This window comes from Bombyx mandarina, chromosome 03 (genome assembly GCF_030267445.1).
Source record: "Bombyx mandarina strain Sakado chromosome 03, ASM3026744v2".
NCBI lineage: Eukaryota > Metazoa > Arthropoda > Insecta > Lepidoptera > Bombycidae > Bombyx > Bombyx mandarina.
In genome coordinates, this window is record NC_143210.1 from 15,191,260 (window position 1) to 15,204,619 (window position 13,360).

At 45.1% G+C, this 13,360-nt stretch overlaps 2 protein-coding genes across 2 annotated transcripts; one reads left to right on the forward strand and one right to left on the reverse strand.

Moving 5' to 3' along the window:
* The first annotated feature begins 1,424 nt into the window (after positions 1–1,424).
* On the forward strand, positions 1,425–4,475 carry Alps (soluble alkaline phosphatase). The gene is made up of 5 exons (XM_028186651.2): positions 1,425–1,574; positions 1,790–2,094; positions 2,230–2,592; positions 2,816–3,464; positions 3,693–4,475. The coding sequence occupies exons 1-5, from the start codon at positions 1,514–1,516 to the stop codon at positions 3,899–3,901; spliced, it is 1,587 nt and encodes a 528-aa protein (XP_028042452.2). The 5' UTR covers positions 1,425–1,513; the 3' UTR covers positions 3,902–4,475.
* Positions 4,476–6,445: 1,970 nt separating this feature from the next.
* Positions 6,446–8,121, reverse strand: LOC149503343 (uncharacterized). Its single transcript, XM_089738830.1, has 2 exons — positions 7,588–8,121; positions 6,446–6,601 (listed from the first exon to the last, which is right to left on the reverse strand). The coding sequence occupies exons 1-2, from the start codon at positions 8,119–8,121 to the stop codon at positions 6,446–6,448; spliced, it is 690 nt and encodes a 229-aa protein (XP_089594956.1).
* Positions 8,122–13,360: the final 5,239 nt, after the last annotated feature.

A 13,360-nucleotide genomic window follows, 5' to 3' on the forward strand; every position in this document is an offset into this window, starting at 1 on the left:
CGGTGCTTGTATTGCCTAAAAGCACCGTTAATGGATCAGGAGGATCCGTGATGACGTGCTTTGGGCGACGTCGACGGTTTACCAATCGGTCTACAGGATCGGGTATGTAATTTCCACCGGCTACGATGAGAGGGTTCTCATGTCGTGCCGCCTTCTCAAAGTGGCGCAGCGATGCGAACTGTAGATACTTACTGACGGGGTCGAGCTCCAGGTCATCGTGGATGGGCTAAGGATTGTACAGCAGCTCTTTTTATAGTCAGCAAGTGTGCCAGCGACCCGCACCATCAAAGGGTGCCGCTGCGGTGTGTAATCCAAGCCGACTGCCACGAACGTTGCAAGTGTACCGGTGACCGAAGCCGTCAAAGGGTGCCGGTGCGCTCTGTGATCCAAGCCGCCTGCCGTTGATCGTTGCAAATGTGCTGGTGACCCGAGCCATCAAAGGGTGCCGAGGCTGCACCTACGGGGTGCAGCCGTGGTCCCCATACGTGGGATCCGCCAAGCGGCCAAGATACGTAGGACTACAGGCTGATGAAACTCAGCTCCGAGGGGGCGCTCATAAGTCCTCTCCGTCCTCACAACCGGTAAGGTGCCTTGCCATCAGGTGGTCTGGCGTGCAGCGGGGCTATGTTGTGGAAATGCTCATGGGAGCTGTTTTCGGCTCGCTCGTACATATTACGAGCGAGCCCAGTCACAAACTATCAGAGTCGTCGCTTGGTCCAGGGCTCTCCTGTTGGTGTCGACGAGACGGCAAGCCACAGAGTCGACCTCATCAGGAGTAGACGGGTCCTGGAACGAAGATTGGTCGACCAGCAGTCCTTTAAAGGATTGCCAGTCGACCCTAGGCCTGAGAGGGAACGTCACGACCTGAGTGATCCCCAAGCCCACCATGACCAAGATGGGTAGGTGAGGAGTGCTCAGGTAGTACAGTGCTTCTATCACTAGAGGACACCGTAGCCCCTTATGAACACACACGTCCAAGACGTCCGGTTGGAACCGGGCCGACGTTGGAACGTGAGTGGGTTCGTTCCTCGAGGCTCGTACAGTTTCGAGGGACTGCCGGTAGAAGAGAAACGCCAATACTAGTGCGAGTATGCGATGCTCGACTCGGATTATGGATCGCCATTGGTGCTCCGTACAACGGTACTTAGGCATCGTCCTCTGAACTTTTGTGATAAACTCTGCATTCTCAACAGAGGGCCGGTGTCGGCGAGTACTGTGTGCACTGCCTCCACCACCCCATTTCTTGTTTAGTTACAAGGTGTTACCATACACCGACGGGCCGCGCCCGAGTCCGCCCTCGCCAATCGTCGGGCTCAACCCAGGCTTCATTGATGTCGACACCTTTATGAATTGATTTGAGCTCGGTATCAAACGGATATCTTGATCTTGGATGTATGCGCCTGTTATCAGACGCCGATAGCGCGACAGATGACATTGATTGCAGATTAGGACTACATCTTCCTGGTACCTGCTAGTACCGTTGTGTCTGTGCTGAGTGTTGGACTCAGTCGACATGGTGCGTTTGTTGACACTCCTCTCGCTGCTCGCCGCCGGCTCCTGCGAACGTCGATATGGTGAATATAAACAACAAATAGTTCTAAGTCTTTTATCGATTAAGTAAGCAGTACTCAAACAGGCTACATTTAAATTCACTCCTAATAGATTTCTGAAAGAAAAAAAATAGTTAAATTTGGCGATAGTTTAAAATATTCACTGGTGAGGTAGTGGTCTAGTTAAATATACTGGAAGAATGATAATCATTTCGATGTTGTATGAATGGACGGTCCAGGATTAGATAAGGACGGCTACCACCGGGATGACGTGGGGTCAAGGCGCTCCCTGCAGACGCCCTCAACGCCGGCCCCCGAGCTGGAGTCGGAGTACTGGTCGCGCGACGCCCAGAGTGAGCTGGGGGAGCGCGCCTGGTACGACGGCAGCAGCGGGTACGCGCGAAACGTCGTCATGTTCCTCGGAGATGGCATGTCCGTGGCCACACTCACGGCCGCCCGCACGCTGCTCGGCCAGCGCCGGGGACAGACTGGAGAGGAGTCCCGATTGTCTTTCGAACATTTTCCAACTGTCGGACTTTCTAAGGTATGACGATACAGATTAATGTTCTGCTTAAATTTCAGTCATTCTCCTTGAAATTTATTTTTCAAGTTACTGTACCAAACAGCAGGACTAACCTTCACTTTATTTATATTTAAATTGCGAAGGAAATGTTGACAGACGTACTGCCTAGACGCCCAGGTAGCGGACTCGGCTTGCTCGGCCTCCGCCTACCTGTGCGGTGCAAAGGCTAACCTGGGCACTATCGGTGTGTCGGGACACGTGGCGCGACACCACTGTACTGCGGCCACCGACGCTGCACACCAGCTTGCCTCCATCGCCTCCTGGGCTCTCGACGCCGACAGGGACGCCGGGATCGTGACCACCACCCGCGTCACGCACGCCTCGCCGGCCGGAGCGTACGCCCACACCGCCGACCGGAACTGGGAGAGCGACGGTGACGTCACCGCCGGCTGCAGCGGCCACGCTCAGCTGGACATCGCGCAGCAACTCGTCCACGCGCGTCCCGGGAAAAACTTCAAGGTGAGGCACCGAGAGCGGCAATCTGATCGAACAATGTCTGCTTCGACGCTGGCTACTACTACTCTTCGATCATTGTTATCACCAACTCGATAGAAAAATATTCCCCTTAATCAACCACTTACGCACTACAAATGAAACCCTCCAATACGCTGATATTTCCTAACGTAAGTTATATTGTGCAAATGAGATGACCTTTGTTAAAAGTTGCATGTACATGTTTAAGGTTATTTTGGGAGGCGGAAGAAGAGAGTTCCTACCCAACACTATGACGGACGAAGAGGGCAGTAGAGGAAGAAGATACGATGGGCGAAATCTGATCTCAGAGTGGCTCACTGAGAAGGACAGTCGCGGCGTCACGCACGAATACGTGTGGAACAGACAACAGCTGATGGAGGTCTCCGAAGAGTTGCCAGAGTACCTGCTGGGACTATTCGAACCGAGTCATTTACAATATCATATGGAGGCAAACCATACCATGGAGCCGACCCTGGCCGAGCTCACGGAAGTGGCGATCAAATCGTTGAGTCGCAACAAGGAAGGATTCTTCTTGTTTGTCGAGGGAGGCAGGATCGACCACGCGCACCACGAGAACTTGGCCCACCTGGCTCTCGACGAGACCATCGAACTAAGCGCGGCGGTGGAGAAGGCACGGGAGCTGCTCTCGGAGCAGGATTCATTAATCGTAGTGACGGCGGACCACGCTCACGTCATGTCCATCAGCGGGTACACACAGCGCGGCGGGGACATCCTCGGCCCCTCGGACGCGCTGGGCGACGACGGCATCCCCTACATGACGCTCTCGTATGGCAACGGTCCCGGGTACCGCGAGCCGAGGGGCGGGCAGCGCGTCGACCCAACACGACAAGATTACCGTAAGCGAACTTCGTATCTATCGCGTTAATCTCCCGTAATTCACCAGGGACACTAAGCTCTATATCACGCCCAGTAACAACAAGGTAACGTACTGTTTTGTTACCGCTAATGTGAAAGAGACTGTTCTTTGTAAAATTCTGATGCCGTGGGTAACATAACCTGCATTGTATAGCGGCAGCCTCGCCGTGTCACCTGAGTGCTTGTATCGAAGGTGTTCTGTCTTGCAGGAGGGTCAGAGTACGTGTACCCGGCCGCAGTGCCGCTGGACTCGGAGACTCACGGCGGAGACGACGTGGCGGTATTCGCCTGGGGGCCTCACCACGCCCTCTTCTCTGGCCTCTACGAGCAGAGTCACATCCCGCATCGCATGGCGTACGCAGCATGCATCGGTCCCGGCAAGCACGCTTGCCAACATTCACCACATTCAACTACTTAACCTGTTTGATATTCTTTAAAATCTGTCACTCTTAGTAAAAGATAAAGAAAATAATACCATTGTTTTTGTTATTTAGAAACAGTATTGTGCAAAATAATACAAATGAAAACTAAGTAAGGGTGCCGTTGATATGCTGTGGATGGTGCCACTAGTAGCATCCAAAAGCAGCCCAGTGGATCCGTGAGACCATATCTAGGGCGTCCACGGCGCGGCGGTTGGCAGAGGGGCGACCCGGACTAGTAGACTTTCGTATCCTTTGAATTTCGATTTGAAACCTGGATCGTTGTCAACATTATATTATAGATAATAAATACCCTTAATGCATGAGACATACAACGTATACAGCTTCATTTTAAAGTTTCAATACGCTAGTATTGAAAGTAGTTGGCAGAGTCTGAGCAGAATCATCAAGCTCTATTTTAAAAAATACAACAATATGGCTAAACATACTGTGAATGACGAGAACTGTAGGTATCGGTAATCTTATTACTAAGAGATTCATATTATTATTATTATTTTTTGGCCACATGTATGATTGAAAGGATTACTAAATTCAATAAACTATTTGCGCTCACTTGAACTTTTATTATCCTAAGACATACGGCATTGTCAACAGACAATCGAAAACCCTACCTGATTTCATTTAAATGCTAGGTTTCTATTTTAGAGATAGAATGTAATCTCACATCGATACTAAAATTTTACAAGAAACTTCTGAGTCCCTTAAGGTATTTCAAGTAAACCATTATATGTTAAGAATCAAATAATGATAAATAATAATAAGCCCATTTTACTTCCAAAAAAAAAGGTTATTTAAGAATCAAATAAAAAGGTTTAAATAATTAATTTTAATTTAAAACATGTTCGCTGTAGGTACTTAACAAGTAGCTATTTTCATTTTCGTTTCGGGAGCTTAATTCTGCCAAAAGTGTCAAAATTTGAACACAACAACCTCACCATCGATATCCCAGAACTAGAACAGGGTACAAGTGATACATTTAAATCGCCTTTGAGTTCTCCACGCATCACGAGGAAGTCCACCGTCACTAGTCATGGCTAAATTAGAATTATTAATGTTGTTTCAATCCACCAAACCGTACGATGGTAGGGTTAACTCTTAACTCATTTCCTATGAACTGTGATAACGCATTCGAGTTAGAATCGGGAACACAATGATCCACAAATCTCCGTCTCTCGTTCTGCCGCCTCCTTCTGCGTGATGATGGACTCGCAGAAGTCGAGGTTCTCCTTCCAGGGCGGTAAGCTACCGAACATCGTAGATACGACGCATGGTTGCAACATATAGTCTCCTACGATCGCGTCGAGGACGGCGCATTGCAGGTTACAAGTCCACCTCAACTTCCTTCAGCCTGGAGGCTCACCCAGTCCGAGATGATCAGACTTAGAATAAGTCTTAGCTTTAGCCTCAGTTTTATCTTGGCTTAGGTTACTTAGCTAAGGCTTGCTTAGGTTAGGCTTACTTTTTTTAATTTTTTTATTATACAGGTAAAATAGGAGGAAAAATCTTCATGGACACCCGAGAATGTAGGGCTCGTGTAGTGTTGGACTTTAATCAGCTAAAACCTCTAATTTTGCCTTCACAATCATTTCCCATGCCGTTGACATTATTGGTGTTAAGTGGTTACTGGTGCCCATAGTGATTTACAACGCAAATGCGCCACACATCTTGAGATATAAGTTCTAAGGTCTCAGTATAGTTACAACGGCTGCCCCACCCTTCAAGCCGAAATGCATTACTGCTTCATGGCTGTAAATAGGTGGGGTGGTGGTACCTACCCGTCCGGACTGACATGAGGTCCTACCACCAGTAATTACGCAAATTATAATTTTATCCTTTATAATTTTAATCCTAATTTATTTTTAATTCTAAAGTTTTATTTACATCGCTTCAAGTTTTTACCTAATCATAATAATCTTTTCTTAAACTTATTTCTTATGCTAACAAGTATTATACTCACTATATATTGTTATCATAATTTGCTTTTACTTATTTTTATTTATGATCCTATTTGCTATTTTAATACTATATTTTATAAATATTGTCCTTTCTTTTTAGCAGCTCGGTAAATTTTTAGTTCGATCTCAAACCGGTCTCTTGCAAGAGCAATTCATTCCAAGAACGATAGCTAAATAATAAATAAAGATGCGGAACTGTTTCATCTACCCCAGGCTCACAAAACACGATGGATTATCCTTACACTTGAAGCGGTTCAAGTATGCGGAGAACCCACCGTGCCCCGTCAAGATCTGCGTCACCACACCTGACCACAAGCGTCAGATCTCTATTTTCTTGGCGATTCTGTACGCCACAACTGCATTGGGAAAAAACATTTTTGTGATAGAGGGTGTCTCACCAGACTTGTACCTCCTGTCCCATTCGACGAGCGTCGCCATACTGATACTACGCTTGACGAAAAAAAAAAAAAATGGACGTAGGTCGTAGCCCGGTTTTTTTCTTAGACTTCAAGGCTGTTTCTTTCCCGAGATGATCAGCTCTCTCGTTTCTCTCCAATCCTGCGTGGGCTATTCCAGAACAAAGAGACACTTTTGTTCTGGAGTCGACATCGCCTCAGCATGTCTCTGGTTTCCACAGTTAAGGGGCGGGGGGAACTGAGGTTGGTTGATCAATATTTTTAACTGCTTAGACATTTCAATGTGCTCCACCTCCTCCCTCCCATGCTCAAACGTAATGTATCGTTCTTTAGACTTTGCGTACTTTCCATCAGCTGATACTCCACGTCCGCATATGTTCGAGAGCGGCATTGGCCTGTCGTTCGATTTCAGATGGTTACTGGAGCCCATAGACATCTACAACGTAAATGCACCACCCACCTTGAGATAAAAGTTCAAAGGTCCCAAGTATAGTTACAACGGCTTGCCTATTACAGCTTCACGGCAGAAATAGGCAGGGTGGTGGTACCTACCTGCGCAGACTCACATTAGGTCCTACCACCAGTAAAATTGCGCACAAGTAATAAAAAAAATATGCGCAGACCGACTGGACGTGTTGTTTTTAGGTTTAGGTTTGGGTTTGGGTTTGGGTTAGGTTAGGTTTAATTTTTTTTTTTTTTTTTTTTTTTTTTTATTATCTGTCTACCTCTAACATGATCGGAGCCTGTTCTAACAAGTTCTCTTTCATTCCAGTTCTCGCAAGTTTTCTTCTCGCACTTTCATGCTACATACCATCTTTCTCTCATTCATCACCATTCGCTACTTTTCTGGGTGGGATTCCCAACTACATTATACTACTACGCTACGCTAACTACTTTTCTTTATTTTCTTTATTTATATTCTTAGGGATTTATGTACAGGTTGGTATTTAAATAAGAAACTCAACAACACAGACAACGGCACAGGGGTCAGTTTTGTTTCTCTTTTTTGTTTTATACTTTTCTATCTTATAACTAGTTTTACAATTTCTCAACTATACTATTTGCATTACTTTCTATTTTATGTTTATCTTAATATATAAATTATATTATGTAAACATAATTTACTTACACTAATTTATTTCTATTTGTTACTTTTTCTACAATTTTTGTACAATAATTTATAAATAATTCTCTATTATTCCCCGCAATCAGCTCTTTAATCATATCCAGTGTCAGGTTGTGCTGCACTCTTTGCTCAAGTTCAAACCTCTCCATTACGTGGATCGGACACACCAAGAGCAAGTGTTGTATTGTCTCTGCTTGTGCTGGGTCGCAGATGCACGATGGACTCTCCTTGCACTTAAAGCGACTAAGGTATTCGGAAAATCCACCGTGCCCCGTCATGATTTGCGTAGTCAGGTAAGTCGGTACAAGTTTTCGTACAATTTTATAGGCCACCTTCGCGTCCGGGAAGAAAAGTTTGGTAATTGACGCCGTTTCTCCGGAATTGTACCTGCGGTTCCATTCATCAAGCGTGGCCGCACGAATACCACGCTTGATGTATGCAATCGGGCATCGGTCGTAATCCGGTTTGCGTTTGGTATCTACAGCCGCCCCTTTGGCGAGCTCATCTGCTCTTTCATTGCCTTCTAACCCTACGTGTGCCTTGATCCAGTGCAAGCGTATGGTTTTTCCTTCACGAGATATGCGTTTGATGTTTTCTCTGGCTTGCACTGCCAGGGGATGGAGGCAACTATAGTTTTGTATAGTTTGGAGAGCTGCCATGGAGTCGCTGTAAACACCAAACGTTCTGGCTCTGATAGTCATGGCCTCTTTAGTTGCTACGCACAGCGCCTAGAGCTCCGCTTGGTAAACTGTGCGAGTTTGGGAGTTTTTATTTCAGCCTCGCTGTTCCAGACTGAGAGCGCAGCCCCAACTCCGCGGTTGATTTTACTACCATCTGTGAAGATTCGAATGTCGAATGCACTATGCATTTCGACATCGTCTTGGTCAACCAAGCGGGTAACCCCTATTCTAGTGCACTCTGCAGGATGTGGCATCCCGGCCGCTGACGTCATCTTCTGCACCTCACGGCCACAGAGTTCCGGAGCTGCTGAGCCCCTCCTGGCCCTGTACAGTGCAGCCACCTCTCGCACTCTAAGATCAAGGGGGAGCGTACCCGCCAGGATGAGCGCGGAGTGGAGAGAGACTGTACGATATGCTCTGCAGATCTTCTGCGCTATGCCTCTCTGCACAATTCCCAGCTGTTTCTGGGTACCCAGCTTGTTTGCCGCGGGTGCCCACACGCTGGCCGCATATAAGATAACAGGCTCCATGACAGCTATATAAATTGTCCGAATTACCTCTGGGTGGAGCCCCCAGCTGGCTTTCGCGGCTCTGGACAGTTTCTTATAGATATTTATAGCCTTGCGGCAGACATTCGAGACGTGGCTGTTGAAAGTCAACTTGTCGTCAATGGTGACACCTAGCATTTTTATTTCTTTAACCATTTCGATGCTGGCTCTTCCCATGCTCAGTCTTGGGGTGTCGTACTTAAGCTTCCTAGTTATGGTAATGGCCTTGGTCTTATGTGCCGCGAATTTGAGCTTATTTCTGACTCCCCATTCCTGAGCATGTTTGAGTGCAGCATTAGCTTTCGTTTCGATCTCTAATGCGGTGTCTCCATCGACCACAAGCACGACATCGTCTGCGAATGCCTGGCAGTAGTCCCCTCTCCGTTCGAAGCTGCCCAACAGTGGATCTATTAGCAGGTTCCATAGGATGGGCCCTGCCACGGATCCCTGTACGCAGCCTTTACTGGTTTTCTGAGTGTGTGTTTTTCCAGCATATCCCACGGAGACCTGCCTGTCCCTTAGATAGCTGGCCATTACTCGCCTTAAGCCGATCGGGCACTGTACCTCCGCCAGACGCACCCGAATTGCAGGCCACCAGGCGCTGTCAAAGGCTCCCTCTATATCGAGCGATATCAACGTTACAATTTTCTTCCTATCAATTTTGTTACGGATATGCTCGATGAGTGTATAGAGGGAGTCCTCAGTACTCCGCTGCGGCATGAACCCATATTGGCGCGTGCTAATTCTCGGTATTAGGTGATGTTTCAGACGAGCTACCAGCATCTTTTCGTATATTTTTCCAAGGATAGGGAGCAGTCCGATTGGCCTGTATGACTTGGGGTTGGTGTAATTTTCCTTCCCAGGCTTCCTTAGCACTATCACTGTGGCCTTTTTCCATATTTTGGGAAAGTAGTTCTGTTCCAGGCATTTATTAAGTAAAGTGAGGAATACCTCTGGGCTGCTTTTAATAGCTTGACAACAGATATCTGCCGTAAGGCCGTCTGCCCCTGGTGCCTTCTTAGAGTTGAAGGACTCGCTTGCCCGTTCTATTTCTTCCATTGTGAATGCTGGTTCGCAAAGTTCATTTTGTTCGCCATCATCCACACTGGAAGCCTTTTGCCGGATACTGCTATGGTGTTCGTCGTCGTTGCTGATCGAGTCTTCTGGATAAAAAGTCTCCGCCAGCAACTCGACGGACTCTTGTGCGGTCAGTGTTACCCCATCGTTCTGCAGGAGCGAATCCTCAACTCTTTTTGTCACTCTTCCTATTACCCTGTAGATTCCTTCCCATATTCCTTCATTTTCTTGCTACCTACAGAATTCTTTCCAGCTTTCAGTTTGTGCTTTAGCTGCTCCAATCTCATATTCTTCTTTTGCTTGCAGGTACTCTTCAACCACCCTCGTTCGCCGTACGTGAGCTGCACATCGAATCCTGCGTTTCTTGGTGGCGACGTTTCGCTTCATCTCTTCGAGCTCTTTGGACCACCACGGTAAGGTAAAATATTCTTTGTTTGTCTTTTTTGTAATAGTCAAGTTACATATTTCCGTTATTATTTCTGTTATTTTGTTTACTATATTATATTCAATTTGGTCTATTGTATGTATTAATTTTATTTCTGTTTCAGTTATTTGTTTGTTTTGTAAGGATTGTCTGAGTTTCTCACAAAATTCAGGCCAATTTGCTTTTTTTTGTATTGTATAGCCTAGTCGACCTTTCAAATCTAATTCCTTTTGATTTTTCTAAATAGATATTAAAGAGTATTCCATTGTGGTCAGAACTCGTGAGGCCCTCGTCGATTTTCCAGTCGTCGACCAAGTCCAAAACTTCGATTGTGCATGCAGTGACATCAACGTAGCTGCTGTAGCGTTTGCCACCTCTTACTGTATCGAACGTTGGGATTTATCCTGTGTTCAACACGGCGAAATTAATCTCAGTGAGGGCACTCTGCAAGTCCTCCCCCTTGTGGTCAGTGACCGGACTCCCCATCACGTACTCTTGGCGTTTGTATCGCCTCCGATTATCCAGCCGCCAGGACCTATTTTTTCTCTTATTCTAGAAAGCTGCGCCATATAGGGTTCTATTGGTTGGTCAGGTTCGAAATAAAAGGAAATGGCTGTAATTTTCCATGCACTGATGTTGATCCCCACTACCACGATGTTATTGGTAGTGAATTCTGGGTGTTGTGTGACATTTAGTTCGTTGTCGAATACGACTATTGCCGACTTTACAACCCCCTCTGCTTCACCTGTCCTTTGGAAAATCCTCATCCCTGCATGACCTTTCATTACCTTATCTCCACCTATATAGGGCTCCTGCAGTAGAGCTATATCGACTTTACGCTTCACAGCTTCGATGAACAGCTCGTTCGTGGCCAATCTTTTTCTCTGCAGGTTTGCTTGCACCACTTGGTAGAATTTCCGCAGATTTTGGGGGCCCTTAGCACTGATGGTAGGCTATGGTCGACCTTGCTATTTTATCCCACCTCTGCCGTGTCGGGCACGCATGGTCAAATGCGTTGTGTTCGGTGTCTTCCAGGTTTGCCTTTGTGCAGTTATAGCACTTGGGTGGCAAGGCCTTTGAAAGCCACTCCACACACTCGGCTCTTAGGTGAGGACCTCCGCAGTGGCTGCAGAGGTCGGCAAGCTCAGCACAAAAGCGCTTGCCGTGCCCAAAACCTAGGCAGCGGGTGCACTGTACGAGCGGGGATTGGTCCTCTATCCTGATACGCTGCAGGTCAATATGTACGTACCCTCTGCTCATCGCTCTTTGATAGATGGTCGGTGAGACACTAATTATTATATGACCAGTATGAGGGTTTCTTGATTTTTTCTTGTATTTTTGGAGAAAAATTTTTTTAGTTAAAACGTTGGTCAGGGTTGTGTCAAGCACCCGGTCGAAAACCCCGCCGCTATAAGCCCACTGGTTGCAAAGATATCAAAATTTAAAAATTTTCAATATGGCGTCCAATATGGCCGCTTAAGTCATGAATTTTTGTATTGTGGTCCGAAACTAGTCGAGTTTGGGCTCGTTTTGTAGGGGCTTCTCTCAGGGTCACGAATATTTATATAACAATAATAACCAACTGACCTCCGATTTAATATTTCTAAAAGTAATAAATTTTTTCCTTAAAGTGATTATAAAAGTACAATTTCGGTCAAATAATTTCAAATTTGGCGTCAAAGTTATGCTAAATTTTTAACTCTAAAATAATATTTAAATTAATATGTTCTAGATTTTTTGTAATTATTTTTTCGAAAAATTTTGAAAAATTATTTTCTCCGGAATTTTCTGATAGAAATTTCTGATTTTTTCAACAATGTTGAAGGTGTATGTAAGCTTTAATATGACTAAGAAAAAACTATATGTTATAGATCGTTATAAAAAGATAGAAAATTTCGAATATTGCCAAACTTTCAAAATTCAATAACTTAAAAACGCCTTAACTTTTTTCCGGTCTTGAAACGATTCTGGCCTTCTCTTGTTTGCCTCCACCAGTAACTATTTTCAAAATTTCCAAAATGGCCGCCGATCACTGACCACGTGCTACGTGGTTTTTGTTTTTTTCGGTGATTTCTCGGCCGTCTCTGGCCGAAAAATTCCAAATTTGGTATTGGATTGTAGGGTTCAACAAGCCCGTCAGGACAGCAGTAGAAAAACTGTAGGTCACAGCGATAAAACGCGCGGCGCACACGGTCAAAGTTTCGGAATTCTGCAATTTCCGAGTTTTTCCACGGAAAATCGTCCAAATTTCACTGCGATCCAAAATAAACTTTCACGAACAGGTTCGCCGCACTTTTTCACAAAATTTGGTGTATCACACTGAATTTTTTATGATTTTTCGAGCGTAAATCACTGCGGAGCACCTCGGGACGCGCGTGTTCGCTGCGGAGGGCCACGGCTGACTTTAGGTTTAGGCTTAGGTTAGGTTAGGTTAGGTTAGGTTAGGTTAGGTTAGGTTAGGTTAGGTTAGGTTAGGTTAGGTTAGGTTAGGTTAGGTTAGGTTAGGTTAGGTTAGGTTAGGTTAGGTTAGGTTAGGTTAGGTTAGGTTAGGTTAGGTTAGGTTAGGTTAGTTAGGTTAGGTTAGGTTAGTTAGGTTAGGTTAGGTTAGGTTAGGTTAGGTTAGGTTAGGTTAGGTTAGGTTAGGTTAGGTTAGGTTAGGTTAGGTTAGGTTAGTTAGGTTAGGTTAGGTTAGGTTAGGTTAGGTTAGGTTAGGTTAGGGTTAGGTTAGGTTAGGTTAGGTTAGGTTAGGTTAGGTTAGGTTAGGTTAGGTTAGGTTAGGTTAGGTTAGTTAGGTTAGGTTAGGTTAGGTTAGGTTAGGTTTTTTTTTTTTTTTTTTTTTTTTTTTGTTTATTTAATAGCGCGTTCCCCTAACGAGTAAGTGTCAGGGACATTTTTAAGGCTTTTTTTGGCTTGTTTACTGTTTTTTATTTTATTTGGTATACAATATTTGAAATTGTATATTACATTTGCGATTGAGTCAATTACTATTTTTTATTGCATTTTATTTCCTTTGTACTTCTTTCTAATCTGTACTTCTTTTTCTTTTATATTTACATTTTTTACTTTCATTGCATTAAATTTTCCTTAACTCTCTTACAATATTTTACTAAAAATTTAGCTTTATTTATTACGTCATTATCGCATCATTATACTTTATTTGTCAACATTCTTTATACTTCCTACTAATTTTGCATTTTATCGAATAATCATT

Bases quoted from the DNA above. Each gene is read 5' to 3' on its own strand.
- Alps (XM_028186651.2), top strand. From the start codon at position 1,514: ATGGTGCGTTTGTTGACACTCCTCTCGCTGCTCGCCGCCGGCTCCTGC. The intron at 2,095-2,229 runs GTATGACGATAC...AAATGTTGACAG, and splicing joins CAACTGTCGGACTTTCTAAG to ACGTACTGCCTAGACGCCCA. The intron at 3,465-3,692 runs GTAAGCGAACTT...TCTGTCTTGCAG, and splicing joins CCCAACACGACAAGATTACC to GAGGGTCAGAGTACGTGTAC.
- LOC149503343 (XM_089738830.1), bottom strand. From the start codon at position 8,121: ATGACTATCAGAGCCAGAACGTTTGGTGTTTACAGCGACTCCATGGCA. The intron at 6,602-7,587 runs GTGTGTCCGATC...ATTACGTTTGAG, and splicing joins CAATACAACACTTGCTCTTG to CATGGGAGGGAGGAGGTGGA.